General features: G+C 44.5%; 1 protein-coding gene across 5 annotated transcripts in view; it reads right to left on the reverse strand.

Annotated features, from left to right (window-relative positions):
- The window catches only part of MEIS1 (Meis homeobox 1), a 108,097-nt gene that overhangs the window by 85,229 nt on the left and 2,691 nt on the right, over positions 1-20,177 (reverse strand). For 4 of the 5 annotated variants that reach the window (XM_054629744.2, XM_077175974.1, XM_077175975.1 and 1 more), the window contains exons 2-6: positions 19,723-19,949; positions 18,055-18,196; positions 17,484-17,534; positions 16,626-16,676; positions 15,061-15,207 (exon numbers count right to left, since the gene is read on the reverse strand). In XM_054629744.2, the coding sequence (XP_054485719.1) occupies positions 15,061-15,207; positions 16,626-16,676; positions 17,484-17,534; positions 18,055-18,196; positions 19,723-19,949 (618 nt within the window). Of the gene's footprint in view, positions 1-15,060; positions 15,208-16,625; positions 16,677-17,483; positions 17,535-18,054; positions 18,197-19,722; positions 19,950-20,051; positions 20,143-20,177 lie in introns of all 5 variants that reach the window. The other variant, XM_077175977.1, reaches the window with a different exon arrangement.

A 20,177-nucleotide genomic window follows, 5' to 3' on the forward strand; every position in this document is an offset into this window, starting at 1 on the left:
AAAAATTATTTGGCTAATGGTTAAATTGGATATTTTGCATAGTATATAAATATCATTGCATATACTTACTATTCCAATCCAATTAGTTAACATTATTAGCTAACATAAGTTAACACTAATATAAAATGGGAGAAACCATTGCCTTCTGCTTATATTAAAGAATAAAACTGATTTTTTTTTCAGCACCAAGCATATGAAAGGGAAAGAAAAGCTTCGGGCCAAGGAACCAAAGGTTTGGCCATAAGTACATAAATAAAATAAATGGCTTTCTATTACAGGTGATAAAAATTGTACTCAGCATCTTTTGATATATGTTTTCTCAAAAGTTTTGTGAGCACAGCCCTCTTGTGGGCTCATTTGTGTTTGTGTAACAACTGGAGATAGGGAACAGCTAATTCCTTTACCTGTTGGACAAACCTTCACTCCTCCAGGCTACCAGAGAATTGGCTGCAGGTATAATTCCCTTGCCCTGAAGGAACAGAGCTGCTGCCAGCAATTTGTCAGCATAATTTGGGCTTATTGTTCTTGTTCTGAAGTTTTATCTTATTTTGTTTTTCTAAATGAAATACTTATAATGAAAAAAGTAATGTACTATGTTTGAAGTGTTCTTCTGATTTTCTTAAATCCTACCTTTTAAAAATTTTCAGCTGCATGAGGTTGAGGGTAGTGACCCACCAAGTTGGGAAATAGTTGTGCTCAGTACAGACAAGAACTTGAAGCAAAAAGTGGGGGCTGATTCATTAAGTTATGGCATCCATCTCCTCCTACAAACATAACATACCTATTTAGCAAGGATTTACTTTTTACATAGTTTATCCTTCTGGTTGTTGGCCATACTGATGTCCCTAAGCTCACTTGGGCAAAAGATTCAATACTGCTGCTGAATACCTTAAGTGTATAATCCATAGAATGAATACTAGAGCTACAACTGCATGATAGACAGACCTGATCCTTGCAATGCACAAGTCTTATCCCTCTTCACTTCTGGAGGGAATGGCTAATAAGAATACTCAGGTAGCTTGTTCCCCATCCAGCATATAAGAAACCTTTGGATTTTTCTCTTAATTGGGAAGAAAAATACAAATTGATATAGAGGATTAAAAATACACTTTATAATACAGAAAATATAATGCCATATATTTCCTAGACTCAACACTATTGTTTATACAAACATAGAATTAGGGAATGGTTTGGGCTGGAAGGGACCTTAAAGATCATTTAGTTCTAACCCCTTGCCATGGGCAACGTCACCTGCCACTAGACCAGTTTGGGATTTTGGGGACCATGAAATCCAGACTCATGACTAACTTCAGTTTCTGAGAGTACCCACTTGCTTTGCCACCTGAACATCTCCTAGTAGAACTAACCAAGGCTGATAGCAATCCCACCTCCCAGCCTGCCAAAACCAACTGGGGACACCATACTCGATACAACCAAAACCAAGGGAGTCAGAATAAATTGTACATGTAGAAACTTCAAAATGCTAAAAAATAGATGCTTTTCAATGCCAACAACTCTTGCATAATCTGCTTCATGCAGCTTTGATTCAAAGGTGAGTTATTTTTAATAGAATAACAGCAAAGGCACAAAGATTGGGTTCAGATGGAAAAACAATCTTCCAAGAGATATAAGGGAAATTTCTAGAGAAATAAGGTCGTTGAAATGACAGGCAGGCGATAACTCCGCCTACAACTAAGCAGAACAGTGAGGGTGACTTGTGCACAGATGGAAACCTTTGCAGCGTTAGAGGAGGCAAGGCCTAGAGAACTAAAAAGCAGAAAAAACTCTGCATGGAAGTCTCAGCCCTGACCTGGATTCCCTTCTTAGCCCCAGAAAAGTCGTAAGCTTTCTATCTTTAGTTTCCCCTTATTGCAAGTGAGGGTAAGACTCTTCTCTAACTCTTCACAGCTGCATAGGAAAAATAAGATATAAGCTGTCTTTATGCATGCAACACGGGAGACAAATCAATAAAAGGAATGAGAGTGGGTATCAACGTGAATACCAGAGAGGATAGAAAACTGGAAATAAATAGGACTTTTTCCACTGATTTCACAAGGCCAGGATTTTACCTGAAGGGACCAGAGGCACAACTAATACTGCACACTGTCAAAGGTCACCAAACCAAGATCCACCCAAAAACACCAGCGCTCTCCATTAGTTCTGCTGTCTCAGTGCTGACCCTACCCAGGTGTGGGGTGCACAACACCAACTGTGTACCCAGGGAGGCATCTCTAACACAGCACAGCCTTCTGACTCTTTCCTTACCCTGAAAGCACGGAGGAAAAGAGACCACGGCAGGGAGAGGAAAGGAAAGGGCCTGATAGTCCTAAACAGGATGAATGGAAAACAAGGTGATAGTGCTTTCCAAAGGAAAAAGAATAATTAGAAGCAGCAAACAGAAACCACAAAAAATAAAGGAGAATTAAATGGAGATCATCAAGACTGGGTGGGACATAAAGACAAAGAGGAAGGAGAAAAACCACAGTTCTTCTCTTCCAGAAGGCACCAAAGCCCTGTCAACTCTGCAGGGGCAAGACTTTAAAAAAACCTATTTCTGCATGTTAGTGTGCACACAGCGCTGCATGCGTTCACAGCTATGCAGAGCCCCCCTAGCCTGGACTGCATTCTGTCAGAGGCACAGCTCCAACACCTTCTGCCTATGCTGAAAGCAAACATTCTGCACTTGGGAAGTCATCTCCAAGGTCCTCCCAGGGGGGACAGCATGGGCAGATGGACTTTCCTTTGAGAAAGGGCTCTAAAAGCACCCAAGAAAACTTCTGGCAATAATAAAAGCAAACAGCTTTTAGACATGTAGACTTCAGGGTTTGCTTCTTGCACCGGAGGTTGCTGCATGTGGTAGCCTTGATAGACACCTAAACAGCAACAGCCTCAATCACAGTGGACCTTAACATTGCTCTTTTTTTTTTTTTTTTTTTTTTTTAATCCCAGCTCAACAGTGAACACTGCCTGCCCAGCCAGGTTAACTGAACCAGCTGATGGTGATGCAGGGTTTTTGTCTCCCATACAACAAACATTGACTAGTACTTTCTAATTAGAGCAACTTTGCATTGTAAACCTGTCTCCTACCTTTGATAAGAGACATATCACTAGATAGCATTAATCTCTGGCCCTTTTCTGACACAAGGAAACACAGCTTTGTAGTCAGGACACAAAAATCACTGCTCCACGTAGATTTTTTTTTTTAAGTTTTCATATCATGCAGAAACATGCATAAAGTCAGCCCCAAACAATACCATTATATCCAGAAACCTGCAAGTCCTTGAGGTGTGTTAGTCCTCCTTGGCTCCGACTACATTTAATAAGACTGGAGAATTTTCCACATCTTTCTAGACCAGGAAAAAGGTCTTCAGAGACAAATAAGAGTTTCCTGTTCAATATTTCATGTAGTGATTCCTCCAAAGGTGTAAACAGGAAAAGTGTCTCGCCATTTAGCCTGAAAATGAGAGCCTGCCATCCCTTCCCTTTATTGTGTTTATGTGTTAAAAATAATTTAGAAGGGGATCTGCCAGATGCTCAGGTACAAATGAGACAGCACAGGCTGTCAGATGACTGGCTGAGGTCCCAAAACTGGCCTACCCAGACAGACTTAGGCAGGAGGGAGACCTCAACCTCAGCTTTTCCCACCCTGTCCCTTCTGTCCCACCAGGGTCCCAGCAGGCAGCCTCAGCGGGAATCAGTGCTGCAGAAAGATGTGCTTTTCACCCTGAATATCTGGACTCAGCAAAGGTTTACTTACAGCAAAAGCTACATCTCTAAGCATTCCCCTTTCAGATTTTTAGGGATGATACCTTTTGGGTAGACAAAAATTACCCAATGGGGCACCCGCTGCAAATTTTTTTGCATTTTTTTGCATTTTTTGCTCTGATTTCCAACATCCCATCAACCCAAGTGGGGCTTCTTAGGGAGGGAAGGCACAAGCACAGCCCTTGCTCTGCAACAGCCATGCTGCATTCCAGCTCCATCGCAAGCAAAAGCCCTGAGCTTGTGTCACAAATATCAAATGGTTTTTTTAGCTAACTGACAACAGACGCCATTCGGAGTCAGCGTATTTTGATTACGGCACATTGTTTGCAGGATTCAAGAGCCCACTCGCCTTGCATTGTTGTTCAACACCAAAATTAAATTGCAGTATAATTAGCTTTGCTCCAGCTACACCTTTCTGTCTGGATGGATGTGATACCTGCAAAGCCTGTGTTGGGTATAAAATGTGTTCCTGATTATAAAATGTTTGCTTAATCTTGAGGGCACTGCCTTGTTTTTTAAGGCCATCTGCAAGTCACGCACTCCAGTACGTGCTGCCCGTTATCTCCAGAAGGCTTAAAACTGGAATCCCCGTGATTCACATTTTCCAACACTCATGGCCAAACCCATCCGCAGAGCAGCTCCTCCACTTTCTCCCATTTCACAACAAGCCAAATCTACAGCGCGGCAGAAGCGGCCGCACAGCCTGGCTCTGCAAGCCACATGCCAGCGAGCCAGTGGCCACAAAACACACCAAGCCCCGGCTGCGGGAGCCAGAGGCCGGTAAGCTCCAGGGGTGGTTTGCCAGGCTGAGGTGGCCGTGGCTCCCTAACGCCTCCACCCGCTCATTGAGGTGCGGCTTGGAAGCACAGCTAGCTGCCAGAGTCACACAAAAACGTTGGGCTGAGAGGTCTGTGTGGTCCCACTGCACCTCCCAGGAAGCTTTGGGAGTACTCAGTGGTGCCTGTAGCAGCATAAGGCTCATGGCATGGCCCCACATGGATCCATGCCTCGGGCCAGGCAGACCTTGGGACAGGCAGACCTCGGGACATGCCACTCCCTCACAAATGTTTCCAGTCAACCCCACAACTCTGCTCTTTCTGCAGACCACCAGCAGCACTGCTACCTATTCCATCCACAGCTTCAGTTTATCCCCTTCCTTTAAATACTTTTTTAAAATGCTAATTAGTGGAAAATAGCAAAAAAGGCTAAAACCAAAGCATAAAGCCACCAAAAGCAAAGTTTACCATCAGCCTTCCAATTCAGCATAGTGCTTTCCTATGACACCAAACAGAAACATTTTGCTTTCTTGGCAACATGTTCTTCAAATTATCCACAGAGTAATATAATTACTATAACATATCACAGCTCATCCTTAAATATCTTCTATACATACCTTACTATCACTAGATGACATATAAATTAAGATATCAACCCTACCTGATGATAAGGGAAAAGCAGAAGTAGAAAATCTCGGCTCACAAGCACCTAATCGTCTCGCTCCAGAACTTCAGCGACAGACCTGAGAAGAGAATTCGCATCTCCCCTCCTGCCTCACACTGTCAGCAGAACAGCATTCCCCACCCCTGCCCCTCCAGCATTGCTATATCACTTCTCACCCAAAGGATCTCTCAAACACTTTTCACTGAGGGCCAAATGTCGGCTTGACGCGCACATGTGCGTTTAAGAACAAAATTAATCCTCTCTGCACATACTAGTCATGTGCATCCCATCACTCTGGCTTTACAGAAAATAGTAATGAAAAAGAGATCCTTCACAGGAGTTAGGTTAATGTAGCAAGACACATCTGTATATACCCTGCTTTTTCTACATAGCTGTGCCACGAAACACTGCCACGGGCCTCACAGACATGGGGAAAGCACAACGATGCTCCCACAGTAGGTGGAAGGCACGCCAGTAAAACTGGTTGCACAACAGGGAGGAGGGCCAGGAGCCTCCGGGGGTAACACAGCTGCAAAATCCTCCAGGCAGAGAGGGGTAAAGGAGGGAACGGCTCAAGCATAGTGCCTAAGCTGCCACCAGTGCACATGAGAATCTCATCCAAAGCATCCGTGCAAATATCAGGAAATGACAGGAAGCTGCCTGCCACTGACTCACACATGTTTGAAAGGCTTCTCTCCCCGTCACCCTCCTGTCACAGTGATGCCCAGCAGTGCCACTCAGCTAGGGAACCCCTGTCCATGTCAAATGCTGCCCAAAATGCCTGTGTGAACATGAGCAAAGGGGGGAGCGAAGCTGTGACTTCAAATTACCTCCTGGTGACATGGCTGTACCCATCACCACAACACAGCAGTGACACTACTCCCCTCTAACTCTGCACCACAGCACACAAGAGAAAAGGTATAAATCACAAGCCACTGGGACATTTCCCTCACCAAAAAATTTGGCCAACTCTACCAATGCAAGGTAACTCCATGATGCAGGTGCGAGTGTAAGAGCTCAGGAACCAAAGTACCTCTGTGACTGCAACCCAAGAAGAAGAGTGCCCTATACTGGCTCAAGCCTAAAACCAAAGTGCCGCTTACTGAGTCTGCAGTATTTGTGTCCTCCCAAGGCTTCTAGCAAGGAGTTGGCCATGATTAATACTTAGCTCACCAGATAAATCCAAATATCAGCAAGCAGCCATTGACCTCCATGTGAGAGCAAATGCCTCAGGTTGCTGCTGAGCACCATCATGCTGATATCCCAGCTGAGGCCAGGGACTTCCCTGCACACCCCACCCCAATGCAACAGGTACCACTAGCCCTACCAGGGGTCAAGAATTTATTGTGCACAGACCAAACCCTGCTTGCACTGACAGAGCTGGCCCAGGTTCAGTGCAATGCCAAAACACCCATGAGACAATAGGTTCTACCATTTCTATTTGCACAGAGACTTGTAGCCCTGCACCCCAACAAAGCCATGGGGTTTAAATCTGCTCTTACCCTCCCTTCTCCTGAGAGCTACGCAGACTTGAATGAAGCTATTTAAAGCCAGTGTTAAAAACACCAGCAATGGTCTGACCTCAGCAACAAAACTAGACCAAAACCTAAAGGCCAAATGAATGAAAAGAAAATTACAAGGTAAAGTTTGCCTAAATGTGTGCCAGCTGCAAGACTCTTACATTACATCGATGCAGCTTTCCAAAGTTTAAATACAATATTTTTCTGTATTAAGAGCCCAGTAACCCTAATGGAGGCATAATTAGGCATTGATGCCGTGCCCATATGAGAGAAGCTTGAAAAACTTAAATAAATTGTGAATGGCAGGATTAATACTGCAGCTTTGCATTTTGTACAGCTGTTTGAATACAGTACACTGCCTGTGATGGCATCAGCTGTTGCTTTACTCTGGGTCAGTACTTCTGAAGTTAAAACAGGCAGTTCTTTTAAGCAAATAAAGAATTACCTTTCTTATTGTTGGCCAGTTTACTTCAGCAAAGAAGGTCTGGGTGCATATTTGCTTTATATTAAAATAACCAAAAAGAAAAAAAAAAAAAAAAAACCAGAAGTAAAGAAAGCCAAGCTGCAAACAACAAAAATAACTGGCCAAATACAAAGTCCGGTGATGCTAATAAGAGAATTTTAATTCACTGCAATGGCCCTTCAGGATGAAGAACTAGGTAATGCAGTTTTGGAGATCATCTGCCCAAGTGGGAATATCATATAGATGCCTGGAGAGTCCTTGAGAAAACAGCTTACCTCAGTACTGATTGAAGAGGAAACACAATACTTTGGTGAAATAGAATTCTGTATTTCTAGGAAAGGCTCCAATAGCAAATTTCTTACTAATGCAAAAGCCTTGTAAATTTTATTATGAATGAAAGGGGCAATGGCAAGCGTGTGACATGCCACAGTGTAGGCACACATGGCCGAGTCAGTAAAAAGTAAATAAATAGGTTACTTATAAGCTCTAGAAGACACCTGAAAATATCTCTAACAGAAACTCAGGCTCAGTGAACTTCAAGCAAGAATATAAAACAGTTCCAAAACTATCTTACCTTTTTTTTTTTTCCATCAGGTAAACTAGCTCTCCTACAGGCTAATATTCAATCTTGGCTTTCTTACTAGAAATATCAGCTGAAAAAAGTTAATCTAGATTTCTTCACTGTCTTTAAAAAATGACTTACCACTGGAGAGGGAAGAAATTATCTATGTAAGGAGCATGTCAGCCTGATGCCAAATTCACCTGGGAAACACAATACCCAAATCACCTTCCCCCTGCCTCACAGCCTGGCCAAGCCCTTGTCCCCACCACCTCAGCCAGATCCTTCCCCAAATCCCTGCCACCACAAAACTTTCCAGTTTCTTTCCCAGGCAGCATTAACGACAACATCGCTCTCGAGCTGCAGGAGCAGGAGGAGAGGAGGGTGCGGAGCCCCGGCTGAGGCAATGACAGGCGCCAGCGGTTAAGTGCTGCTGTGGAGATGAAACATGCCTAATGAAAAGCTTACCTAAAGCTCGTGGGGAGCCAGCGCCCGGCCGGCCCAACCTCTCCAGAGCGTCGGGCACGAGGCCGACAGGACGCTCGGGAAAGACGAATTAACTAAAAGTTAATGTGGATGTTCTCATTCAAAAGAAAAGTGGCCTACTCCAAAGGGGATTAGGCTAAAGTGAACTAAGGCCACTTTACTTCTGAATGAGAGCATCCACACAATAGTCCAATGCACTTTAACTAATGCACTTTAATTTTACACCCAATCAATTTGTCTTACCTCTCCTGAGTGTCCTTGTGTGGACAAACCCAGAGATTCATCGAGTTTTGAGGCCAGGCAGGGAACATTAGATCAACTCATCCCACTCCCCATGTGTTATGGGCCATTGCCTTTCACAGTTATCCCTTTATTGATCCCCAAAACTTATGGATAACCTCTGATGCAGGCAGGGAGGAAACATTTCTTCAATGGCCTGGATTTAAAGATGCTTGCAAAATAAAAGCCATTTGCAAAAAAATAAGTGGCCATAATTTTCAAGAGTCCATCCTCTTGCCAATACAAGAGGCCAAATTTGGGCAAAAATCCATCCTACTTCTCTATGCCCTGCAAGTTCATAAGAAAATGGCAGTCTCTGTATTATAACCCTTAAATCTCTTTTGTTTTTTAAATTGCAAACAGAGCCTTTGCCTATAGGGCAAACTCACTTTTTTTTTCTTAAATTCATCTCACCAACATGTAAATTTTCAACATTTCCCCAGACACCTACAAGAAATCTCAGATTCCCTTTTCCAAAACATAATAACCCCAGAAACCACTTGCTGCCTGCGCTATTGCTTTCGTACGCACAATGACTCACATGAGCCTGAAATCTCCACGTCGCTCTTTACGTCTTGGATATGTATTTATCAAAAATAAATAAATTAACCCACGACAGCAGCAACCAGTGAGGCAACTCAAGGAGCTGAGCTCTCAGGGGCAATGCGGTTCCCCTGTGCCAGCAGCCCTCTCACTAACAGAGACCAAGCCCCCTCCACCACTGCTGAGGGACTGAAGCTTTCCAGGGATCTCATCTAAATTAAAAAAAAGGAATCCTGAGGACACTGGCCTGATGGGATTCTGCTCTCACCTATGCTCCAGGTTACATCTCAAAGGGCAAAAATAAGTGAAAGTGAAAAGGCAACCACACTAAGCAGGTCAAAGAAGAGCTGAAGCAACTGTGGAGAAGCTGTATTTCAGACACATCACAGAGTATCAGCAGTGGGTTAGATACGGAGCCGTTAACCAGCACTGTAAATACACTCAAAGAAGGCCAAACACAAAACATGTGCTCTTTTAGAGCTACCTCCCTCTCCAAATATTGCTGCAGCTGCAGGAAAAAATAAAAATATAACCACTAATTATTACCAATTTGCCATATAAGTCAAAGCCTGCTCTGAGAAACAGAGCATGTGGAGAAGAAGGTGATATACCAAGGACGTGAGGTGACACTGCAGCGCACCCCAGTCTCTCCTTCTCTCACACAACCCTCACCAGGAAACAATTCCAGAAACCTTCAAAGACGTTCCTGACCAGAAACAACTATCCTTTTTATTTTCTTAAACTTGTTTAGATTATACAAGATAGACCGTAACTGCATGCTCTCATGACCAAAAAACCCCAAATGCAGAAATGCAAAACAAAACAAAAGAAAGATTCCCTAATTTAAAGAAGCTGTGCCGGATTTTTAGCGCTTTTTGAAGTAGTATTTATCAGCACAATGCACACTTACTCATTTTGATTGAGAGCAATATAATCTGATTTTTTTAAGGTCTAACATTGCCCACGCGGGGCTGCAGTAACCCTTCCGCATGCAGAGCCCATTACCTTTATTGTTATCTGTGGACCAGCAGCCATAGAAAAACTCAAATCCTCAGCCATAAATGTTAAACTTAAGGTAAAACTCATTTTTTCATAACTTTCAAGCCTCCAAGTCGCCCCAAAATAACAATCTATGGTCCCTAACGCAGCCACGGCAAGCTCTGGCTTACAGGAATGCCTTGGGATACACACACAAATGTTTAGGATCAGTTCTGAGGTTAACTGGGGTTTAAACTCAGCTCTGTCAGGTATGATGTTGAAAAGAATTCCCCCAAAAATCCAGGAATTAAACTATCCTTTACAACAAGACCTAACTTCAGTTTGGAAAACTTTACATGGAAATTATGCCTGAGCATGCAACTTCAGGAAGACACCCAGCTGTAAGGATGGCCCCTTTTGGGTTCTTGAATGATTAAAAAATAAAAAAGAACCCCAAGGATTCATGAACTGAAATAATAAACTAAAGAAAATATATTCAATCTTATATCTACACAACAATGTATTTACTCATTTAAAGAAATGGAGGGCAAATTTACTCACTTAAGAAATGGAGAGCAAAGAAAATCTTATTTTGCTAATACAATTTCAGCCAGGGTGTATCAGATGAAAACATGTCGGGAACAGAAATTAACGTATCTCATCTTCACATAAATAGCCTGCCTAACTGGGGCATGGTAACAACTCCTAAATATCACAGCAAAAAAATAATAAAAATTACTCGAAAACAAACAAAAAAAGGATTCACTGTCTCAAAGTGACAAATTCAGAGAAAGAAAATTAGATTTCAAGTCTTTTAAACATAATTTATTGGTCATCCTCAGTCGTACTTTGCTGTAACTCTTCTATTATGCAGAAATGAATTCTACCTTGCATCCTCTGTACCACATCTATTATTTTGATGCCTGTTCCTCCAATATGGGAGCACATACCCTAAAGGCAGCAATATTTTTAGCTCTTGTCTTTAAAACCATATATGGTTTGAAAGTACCTGTGAAGAAGTCCCAAAGTAAAATAGTATTTCTCAATAATTTTTTCCCTAAGGCACTATTGTTGTATTGGCTACAAGGTATAGCTAATATATTTGAGAATTTGGAAAGTTAAGTCTAGTTGTAACCATTCGATGCCCTGAACAACTCTACCACTTTCGGCTATGTTTTTTATTGGATTCCAGTTTATGATTCTTTCTTTGTAAAGAACAAATTTTAGGTAATTGTTCCATTAAAAAAAAAAAAAAGCTGCTGTCTATCTGCATTTTTGTTAGAGCAACTCCGCAACTGCACGCATTAAAATAAAATCTATTGCAACATAAATAGAGGAGTTGCTTTATTATATACGTGGGTATATATGTGATATATTATCGCCCAAGAAGGGCCATCTAAAACGTCACAGTTGCAAACATTTAAGACTGTAACAAAAATGACTGAGACTCCAGTATCGGTTTACTATCCTTCAACAATTTCCCTGACAGTGGAGTCAAATAATGTTGAATTATGGACCTTTTTGCAGGAAGTCTTATTTCATGTTCATTTTTTGATCATTTCCCTCATAGCTCCTATAGGAATTTGGCTCTTCGCCGATTTGCCTTTAAAAGTTTCTGCGTCTGTAATTGGCTTGTGCATTATTAAATCGCAATTTTTATCAAGCAATGCTCTAGTGGATGGGCTCAACAAGTTTATTTTCAGTAAGAAAAATACTGTTTTGTCCCTATAAAATCTATCTTACACAGCTAATGCATTTTACTTGTATGTGGTGGGTACTTTGTACCATGTTTTCTTTAAAGGACTTTCTAAAGGCATTTTTGTAGACACGCTCTTGTACGAGAATTTTACAGTTTGGACTAGAGCACCTGAGTGCCAAGGTAACATGGCTTTGAAAAAGCAGCCCCACAATAACAGTTCAGGATTACCTACGAAACTGAATTTCTCTAGTCAGACAATAGGCAGTCTTTGGGCTTTTTTTTTTTAATCAGAGGGAGTTTTCCCAGACACATCACACAACAGCTGTGTTCTAAATCTTTCTGGGCTCTGACAAACACTGAAAATTTAAACATGCAAATGTTTGAAAAGCTAATGATTAAAAAAGGTTTATTTTGAAACTTTTGAGGATGAGTGCAATTCTTCAGCTAGGTTTTTTAAAGTCCCGGGGTCTGGATGATTTTGAGTTCAGCTCTCCCCAGCAAAAAGCCCAGACTCCTGCCTTGTACTTGTGGAGCTGCGACGGTAAACACCAACTCTGCAGGTCGCACCCTGGCAGGCAGTGGGGTCGAGCCCGTGGGAGAAGGATGCTATTTTAGTGACCTAGTGCCACTGAGCTGGTTAAATCACTGAACAATGGTTAGTGTTATAGGGCTTTACTTTGCAAAATCTAGCATTAGTGTCATTGCTTTCTATTCCGGGGGGACTTAAAGGCACTGGCTTTGAGGGGCCTTTAGGGAAAGAATAAATAAGGGGAAACCAATAAATTAAAAGAAAAAAACACCCTGTTAACTGTAACCTTTACTACCACAATATAAGAAAATGTAATTAAATCCATAATAAAAGCTTTTACATACTTACTCTTTTACTACTCTCCCAAGCAGAGCGTGGGCAGGAGGGGGGCCCCACGCTCCCCTCGCTTCCACCGCCCGACCCTGCGCGCCCGCGCATCCCAGGGCCGCGCAGCCATAAACGCGCCCTGCGCAGTCACATCCTAATTAGCCGCCCCGGCGACCAGCACTCAACACCTTATTATTGAACCATTAGGGCCCCGATACTGCCGGCCGCGCCGGGGCCGGGTTTGGCACAGGAGTTTACCGGAGGGCGCGGGGGACTGCGCATCCCCCGGTAAACCCCCCCGCGCAGCCCCCGCGCCGCCCGCCCGATCTCCTTGGGCTTGATCCGCTGCCTCATCGCCCGGGGCAGAGGAGGGCGGAAAAGCGCACTTTTGCACCTTTTCCCTTCAACATGGAAAGCAAAGCCCCGCTCCCGGCGCAGCTCCGCGGGTGCGGACGGGTGGGTGCGGGGCTGCGCGCCCCGCTGCCCGGAGTGGAGCCGGAGCGCCCCGGGGCGAGGCCGGGGCAGCTCTCGCACAAGCCGGGCGTGTCGGGGCCGAGCCCCGCGGCCCAGCGCGGCCGGCCCGCGCAGCGGGAGAGGGGACGGCGCAATGTCCGCGCTCCGGCCAACAAAAAGGGGGGCGCGGGGTGGTGGAGAAACACAGCGACCCCCAACAACCCCAAAACTGCAGCTCCATTTCTTTAGCTTTCACTTTAATAAAATAATGATTCGTTGGGAAAATGGGGTATAAATCTTCATTTTGGAGGCAATTAAAGTGTTGATTTCATTCGTGCCCCTGAGCAATTCTTGTAATTTGCTCAAATAGCTTTATGTACCCAGCACTCCAGAGCTTTTAGAAACCCATTTTCTAGTTAGACTTGTTGGATTACAATTTTATTCAACATCAGCGAGCTGAGCTTCCCTCAGCTAGACCCTGGCTGAAGGGTTCCCCTCGCTCTAAGGCGCTGCGTGGGGCCGGCGGTTCCCTGGAGCATCCTCACCAGCCCTGGGCACTTCCCTGCCACACCACCCTCCACCCACTCTGCCAAGCTTTTCCCCAGTACAGCAAAACTGGGTGGGGGAAAAAAATCCCTTCAAAACAACCTACCTATATGCACATAAACCCCTTTCTAAAAGTTCATGCCTTCCTTCAAGCCTGCCTCCCCTGTCACAAACCAACAGCCTTCGGCAGAGAGGAAAAAATATTTCACATACTGCCCACACTGCAATGCAACACACCTTTATGTCGGTGATCTATAAAATAACTCCCAGCTGACAGTGCCAGTGATAACAGCAAAGCAGCTGAGGAAACTCCTGTCTGCTTGGCTGCGCCTTGCTTGAACAAAAGGAAACCTCCAGAGTCAGGAGCAGATCACTCCTGACACTATATTTACGCAGCTGATCAAAAAGAAGAAATAACTTGGGGGGTTTCATCAGGGATTTCTTTTTTGTGCGTGTGCTTGAGGTCCCCTCTCTCACAGGCAAAGCGCTGCTACCCCTCGGTTCAGAGCAAACAAATGGACCGCGAAAACACCACCGTTTCACCCAGCTCGAGTAAAAGCCAAATCTCAGTCACTACCGTCATCCAGGAGCTTAATTTAGATCTAGACACCTTCTGCATTAGCCCCAAGCACTCTCATGGAAAGGCAAGGATCCCAGTCTGCACCCAGTGAAAGGAGGAGGGATGGGAGAGGGGACAGCCAACTCTCCCCACTCAGCTCACCCGCATTTCCCACCCCGCTGCAGCCGACATTAAAGTCTGAACCATCCCAAACAAAACCTGGCCTACCGTCACAGCCACGCGAGGCTTTGCTGGCTTGGCTTTGACTATATTTATTCTTTAAAGAGAGGGCTTGAAAATTTAAAAGATCAAGGTAAAGAATTTAAAACCTGAATCCCATTTTATTTTCTCCTTTTTTTTTCCTATTAAGTAAAATAAAATGGGCGCGTTTGCAGCAGGCAGGCGTGCACAAAGCAATGTTCACTCAAGTCTAAAAGCGTTCGGCCAAGGAAAACTGACAAGACGGACTAATGAACCGTAGAGACGGGAAGAAAATAGCCAGTATTTGCTAGATTTCAAACCCTCTCTGTCTTCTCTGGACCACCTATCTCGGATTTTATTATTATTTTGGTCAACAACTCCAGCCCTTCCTTCCCTAAGCTACCAAGAAGCCAGTGATTCACAGATACCACTTCTATTATTGGAAAAGGTAAATAAAATAAAGACAGAAATTAAAAGCGACAAGAAACAGGTCGAGTTTGCAGGCGATGCTTTTACAAGCTCATCTCGCCAGGTCGAATCTGGGAGCAAGCCTTAATGAAGCAATAATAGCCACATTATTCAAAAATTTTCATTTCGATGGAAATTTATCTAAAAGGGACTTAATCATATGCAAATAATAAAAGGAGGCGTAGTGACCCAGCAAGCGATCTGCATACAAATTTTAGCGTTGTGCGACATTGGCGAGATCATACCTGATCCGTTAGATTTGCTGATCTTGTTATGTCTTCGCTGTCCGATTTTGATCCGCCCTCTCTATCGTCTATGACCAAATCGATAGGCATTTTTCCTTTCAAACAGCTAATATACCGGTGGCAGAAATTGTCACATAATTCGTGTACCTACATTATGACAGAGGTTAAAAAAAAAAAAAAAGAAGAAAAAAGAAAAAGAAAGAAGAGAGGGGGGGGAAAAAAAGGAAGAAAATATAATCAGGAATAGATAAGTAAAATTGACAAGTGCAACCAGTCTCCCCCCTTCGCCCCTGTGACATCAAAAGTCCTAAATAGGGGAAACACACTGCAATTATCCCCCTGAGACCTCTAGACGCATCCAGAATTAGGAATAACTTTCTTTTCTCACAAAATAGAGATATCCCAGAAAATTGACAGTGACAAGATGATTCACAGGCTACAACATATTCAACACCCGTGTTAAATTCATCTGCTCCCGGAGCTGTGGCCATTAGAGAGGTGACCTGCATGGGTGACATTTAAGGTAAACTATTTAATTTCATCCAGTTATTTCATCATAAACCCTTTCCAAAGGGGTATGAGGACAGAAAAAAGGATTAAAAAAAAAAATCCACGTGCACTGCACTGAAATACATTATAGGCATCCATGCCCTGAAATCCCCAGTTGCTCTGGTAGACTTGTACCTGAGCTGCCTTTATTAATGGGCAGATTTTAACACCTTTTGGTAGAGTGAGAACAACCTGACAGTTTCGGTTAGATAAAGTGACTGAGGCTCACGAGAAACTTTTCAACTATTTAAAAACCTCTCAAAATGTTTATTTTTAGGAGAAAGGGAATTCTCTTCTAGGCCAGCTATCAATGAGACGTAAAAAATCCTCAGGAAACCCAGAGCGCACTTCCAATTTAATGTGAGCTCGGATGACACCGCCTGCTTAGAAATTAGCATTCTCCCTCCTAAGATTTCTAAAACAGCCAACAAAAAAATCCTACGTTCAGGCTGCAATCTCTTTCTTCTGCTCAGAGGTGTACAATATTCCCAGGAACAAGAGACAGACAGAACTATCAACTCTGCTTTGTCTCTGCAAAATGTTACAGGACAATCCGCGCCCCGAGCCTGACCTGCAGATGGCTCTTAAAAAAAAATAAAAAAGATTCCCCCCTTCCAACTAACTGCAACCGAAGTTCACCATCTCTTCTTCACCATCACCAAGAAAAAAACAATATCAATTCTTTTAATCACAATTTCAGGGGCTTGACTGAACTAACCATTTTGAGTCTCATCTGCGGCACCACAGAACTGCAACTATTTATACAAAGCCAGCAAAGTATTACAATGAACACAAGGCCTGGGCGTTCAAGAGCTCGGTTTTAGAGGCTGAAATTGTAATTAAACTGCGAAGAGAAATGGACGCCAAGATTGGTCTTGACACTAATTACCAGAAAGAAAGACATTTATGCAAATTTACCAGAAGCCTGAACTTCAGCAGTACTGAAACAGAGGAGGAAGAAAGGAGGGGGGGGAAGGTAGACAGAAAGAGAGGGGGGAAAGAGAGACAAAAATTACCTTCTCTAATTCCAACAGATGAAACCTTAATACTTGTATGGCTTGAATCATCTGCAAAGACACAAACAACATGAGCATTAATCTCATTCCTGGATTTGGGGATATTTCCCACAGCCACCTCGGCCACACTTTGTAGCTTGACTTTTCTCTAGTAGTAAATAAAAAGTTGTTTTGATTTATGGCAATAACACTAAAATTTAATAGCGGTGGCTTTGTGCGCTGTTTAACAAGAAGCGACCTAGAGTTAACAAAAAAAAAAAATCCCAATTGCAATGAAGCAACTGAATTATACGGATCATAAACATTTCTTAAAAAAAAAAAAAAAAACAACCCTCTAAACACCACCATTGGCTCCTCACTCTGTGAAAGCGGGTGCAGGACTCCTACAGTGGAGGCAAAATATTTATCCTTAATGGGGGAAGGAAAGAAAGAGAGAAACGACCTCATTTTCAGTGAATTTGCCACTGGTGCATCTCCAGCCATTGTAATCCTCTCTGTTTCCCATCGAGCTGCTTAAAAGGTGCATGGAGGGGCTGGTTAGAGTGGAGATAAATCCACCACTCCTCTTGGGCAGGCAAGCTCACCATCAAGCCTGCCAGCTCCTCTTTGGATGGGGTTTTCCTTTATGTATATCCTTATGGGATTTTTTACTTCTAAGCAATTACCACACCATGTTTACTTGTAAATATAAAAGTAATCATTGCAACAATTATAATTTTTTTAAATCCACATGACAAATTTTCAATTTAGCACCACCAAACCACCTCTCCAGATGACACAGAAGTTTAAAAAAATAATAAATAAATGGGAAGGGAAGGGAGGGTGGGGGTGGGGAGAGGAAGAAATGTTAACTCTTACCAAGTTATCCAGTTCAGGATTAGAGGAAAAGAGGGGTTTCTCTGCTCGGATCTAAATGTAAGAAAGGGGGAGAAAAATAATAATAAAAATTATTTGAAATATGGAAGCAGAAAAAGCAGACGTTATTATTTCTTGCTTCATTACACTGTCGGGTCCATTATGTAACCTTCCGTGCAAAGCCCTGACTGCTGGATTTAGTACATCAGCCAAACACTTGAGCAAGTGAATCAAATACACTGAAAAATACCTATGGAGCTTCCCCAGCAGAGCCTGTCCCGGGTCCCGGGAGTCACGCAGCGAAACTCCCGGCCAGGCACAGACCGCTCCACTTTATCCATTTTTTAAGGGGGGTAGTAAATGCCGAGATTTCCTGATATTTTTTTTTCCTCGTGTTTTGTTTTGGTTGGGGTTTGGGGGATTTTTCTGTTTTGGTTTTTATGCCTCTTTCAGTAAGAGAGGGGGGAGGGGGAAACGCGCATCTTTATCTCAACAGAGACTTGTTTTTCTCGATACGATTTTTTTTCCCTCTTTTTTTTTTTTCTTTTACTGTTTTCAACCCGGTTTTGCTGACCTGTTTGGCGAACACTGCTATGTCTTCATTGAAAGACTCAGAGGAGCAAACATCGCCTCCCGCTACCCCGGGCTCCCTGGGTGTGCATGTAGCTAATTCACATTTCTCAAAAATCAGTGCTAAAAGAGGGAACAGGGGGTGTCTGAAAGAAAATACAATAGTCACACACACAGAGGGGGGGAAAATATCATAACGAAACAAAAAAAAAAACCCCAAACACAACAATAGTTAGTCCCACAGCAGCGTGCATGGGGAAGGGGGCACCCACAGAGGGGGCTCCGGCACCCCCCGCCACCTCCCGCAGCGTCCCGGCCCCTTCCCACAGCCAGCCGGCCGGCAGCCCGGCATCTCCCCGGCCTTTCGGCACTGTCTGGCCGCAGATATTGTTAATACAACCTTAGGACAAGCCAAGAATAAAACCTAAGCCGGTTCCAGCAGCCATTTTGAATTAACTTTCCTTGTCTTTAGGAAAAGAAAAATAGAAAAAATTAAAATCCCTGGGCATACACTTCTGCCTCTCATGCTTTTAATTCCCGCTTTCTGCTGGAGGACTTGCTGGGAGTGAAAGACGAAAAAACAAACCCAAACCAACGTAAAAGCATAAAAAGAAAGAATCCTCATCCAAATAAAAAAAAAAAGATAGAAGAAAAAGCCCTTAAACCCACCCAACAGACCTCCGACCCATTGGCCAAGCCGGGCTCGCTCCCTACGGCCTGCCCGGCCCCCCGCCCCCCGGGGCTCCGCAGCCGCCGACCCGCGGGGGAAACCAGGTGCTCCTGGGCAATCCCAGCCTGGAAAGCCTCCCCGAGAGAAAGGCAGCGTGGGCATCTGGTTCCCTTGCCCGTTTAATAATTTAAATAAATAAATAAGCGTGGGCGCGCACACACACGTATATATATGTATATTTATAACGGGGAGTTCTTTTTTTTTTCTCTCAGGGCTTCATACTTTTTTTCCCCCCTTCTGGGTACCATACACCACCGACTTTTAACCAACCCTTCAGATTTCTGATAAACCGATACAGAAACCGAACTCCATGAATTTTATTTTCCTCCCCCTTCTCCTCACTATCCTGAGAGTGATTTTTAAAGGCTCTTCAACTCCGCTTCAAACTCCAGCTAGGCAGATACATTTTAAAAGCATCTGTGCCCAACCCCTCAAGCTCCCATCGCAACGGCCTAGAAACTGCTTTACAAGTTGCCACACTGAGAAACATTCAATGCTGTCGGATAAAAGATTTTTAAAAAAGAAAATTAAAAGAAAATTTTAAAGTAAAAAGTCTTGAGAGAAGCAGATCTTGAGTTCTCTCAGCACAAGGAAAGATGAATAAAGTGGAAAGTTGGGCAAAGCTCTCCAAACTCCCCGCTCCAAAACTCCATGCACAGATTTACCACCGGGCACAGGTTGTGCCCTGGGAATATTATTTTCCGCCTCCTCCTCCTCCCGCGGTGATGCCTGCCGCCCCTCCAGCAAGCCCCTTTTTCCCCGAGCCCACGCGGCTCCCCGTGCCGGGGGGACCCCAAGCCTCTCCCCCCGCCTCCCAAAGCAGTAACAAAACTAAGAACGCGGCCCTTTTCCGCGCAGCGCTCCCCATCCCGCCCTTGCTCTCCCCGCGCTGCGCCCCGCTCCATCCCGCGCAGCTTGCGCGGAGCCCTGCGCGGCACCTACCCGTAGATGGCATCTTTATCTCTCTTGAGGGCGTCGTTGACGGAGGCGCCCATGGCGGGGGGCATGGCGTTGGCGTGGGCGGCGTGCGGGTACTGGTGCGAGTGCAGCGGCGGCCCGTGGTTCAGGTGGTGCACGGGCTGCATGGGGCGGGCGCCGTGGGGGTCCCCGTACATGGTGGTGGGGATGCCCACCCCCTCCATGCCGCCGTAGTGGGGCAGCTCGTCGTACTGCGGGGCAGAGAGAGCAGAGAGGCGTCAGGGGGAGGCGGGGGCAGCAGCTCCGCTCCCCTGTCCCCCCCCGGGGATGAGCCGCGATACCCCCGAGCGCACCCGGGCTCCGCCGCGCCGGCCCTGGGGAGAGAAAGCCGCCCCGGGTCGGGAGCAGAGGGGCTGGGCTGCTCCGGCTCGAAGCCCTCCGAGTCTGGGGCGGAGGAGAAATAACAACAACAACAACAA

The sequence above is a fragment of the Agelaius phoeniceus genome, chromosome 3 (assembly GCF_051311805.1).
Source record: "Agelaius phoeniceus isolate bAgePho1 chromosome 3, bAgePho1.hap1, whole genome shotgun sequence".
In the NCBI taxonomy this organism is placed as follows: domain Eukaryota; kingdom Metazoa; phylum Chordata; class Aves; order Passeriformes; family Icteridae; genus Agelaius; species Agelaius phoeniceus.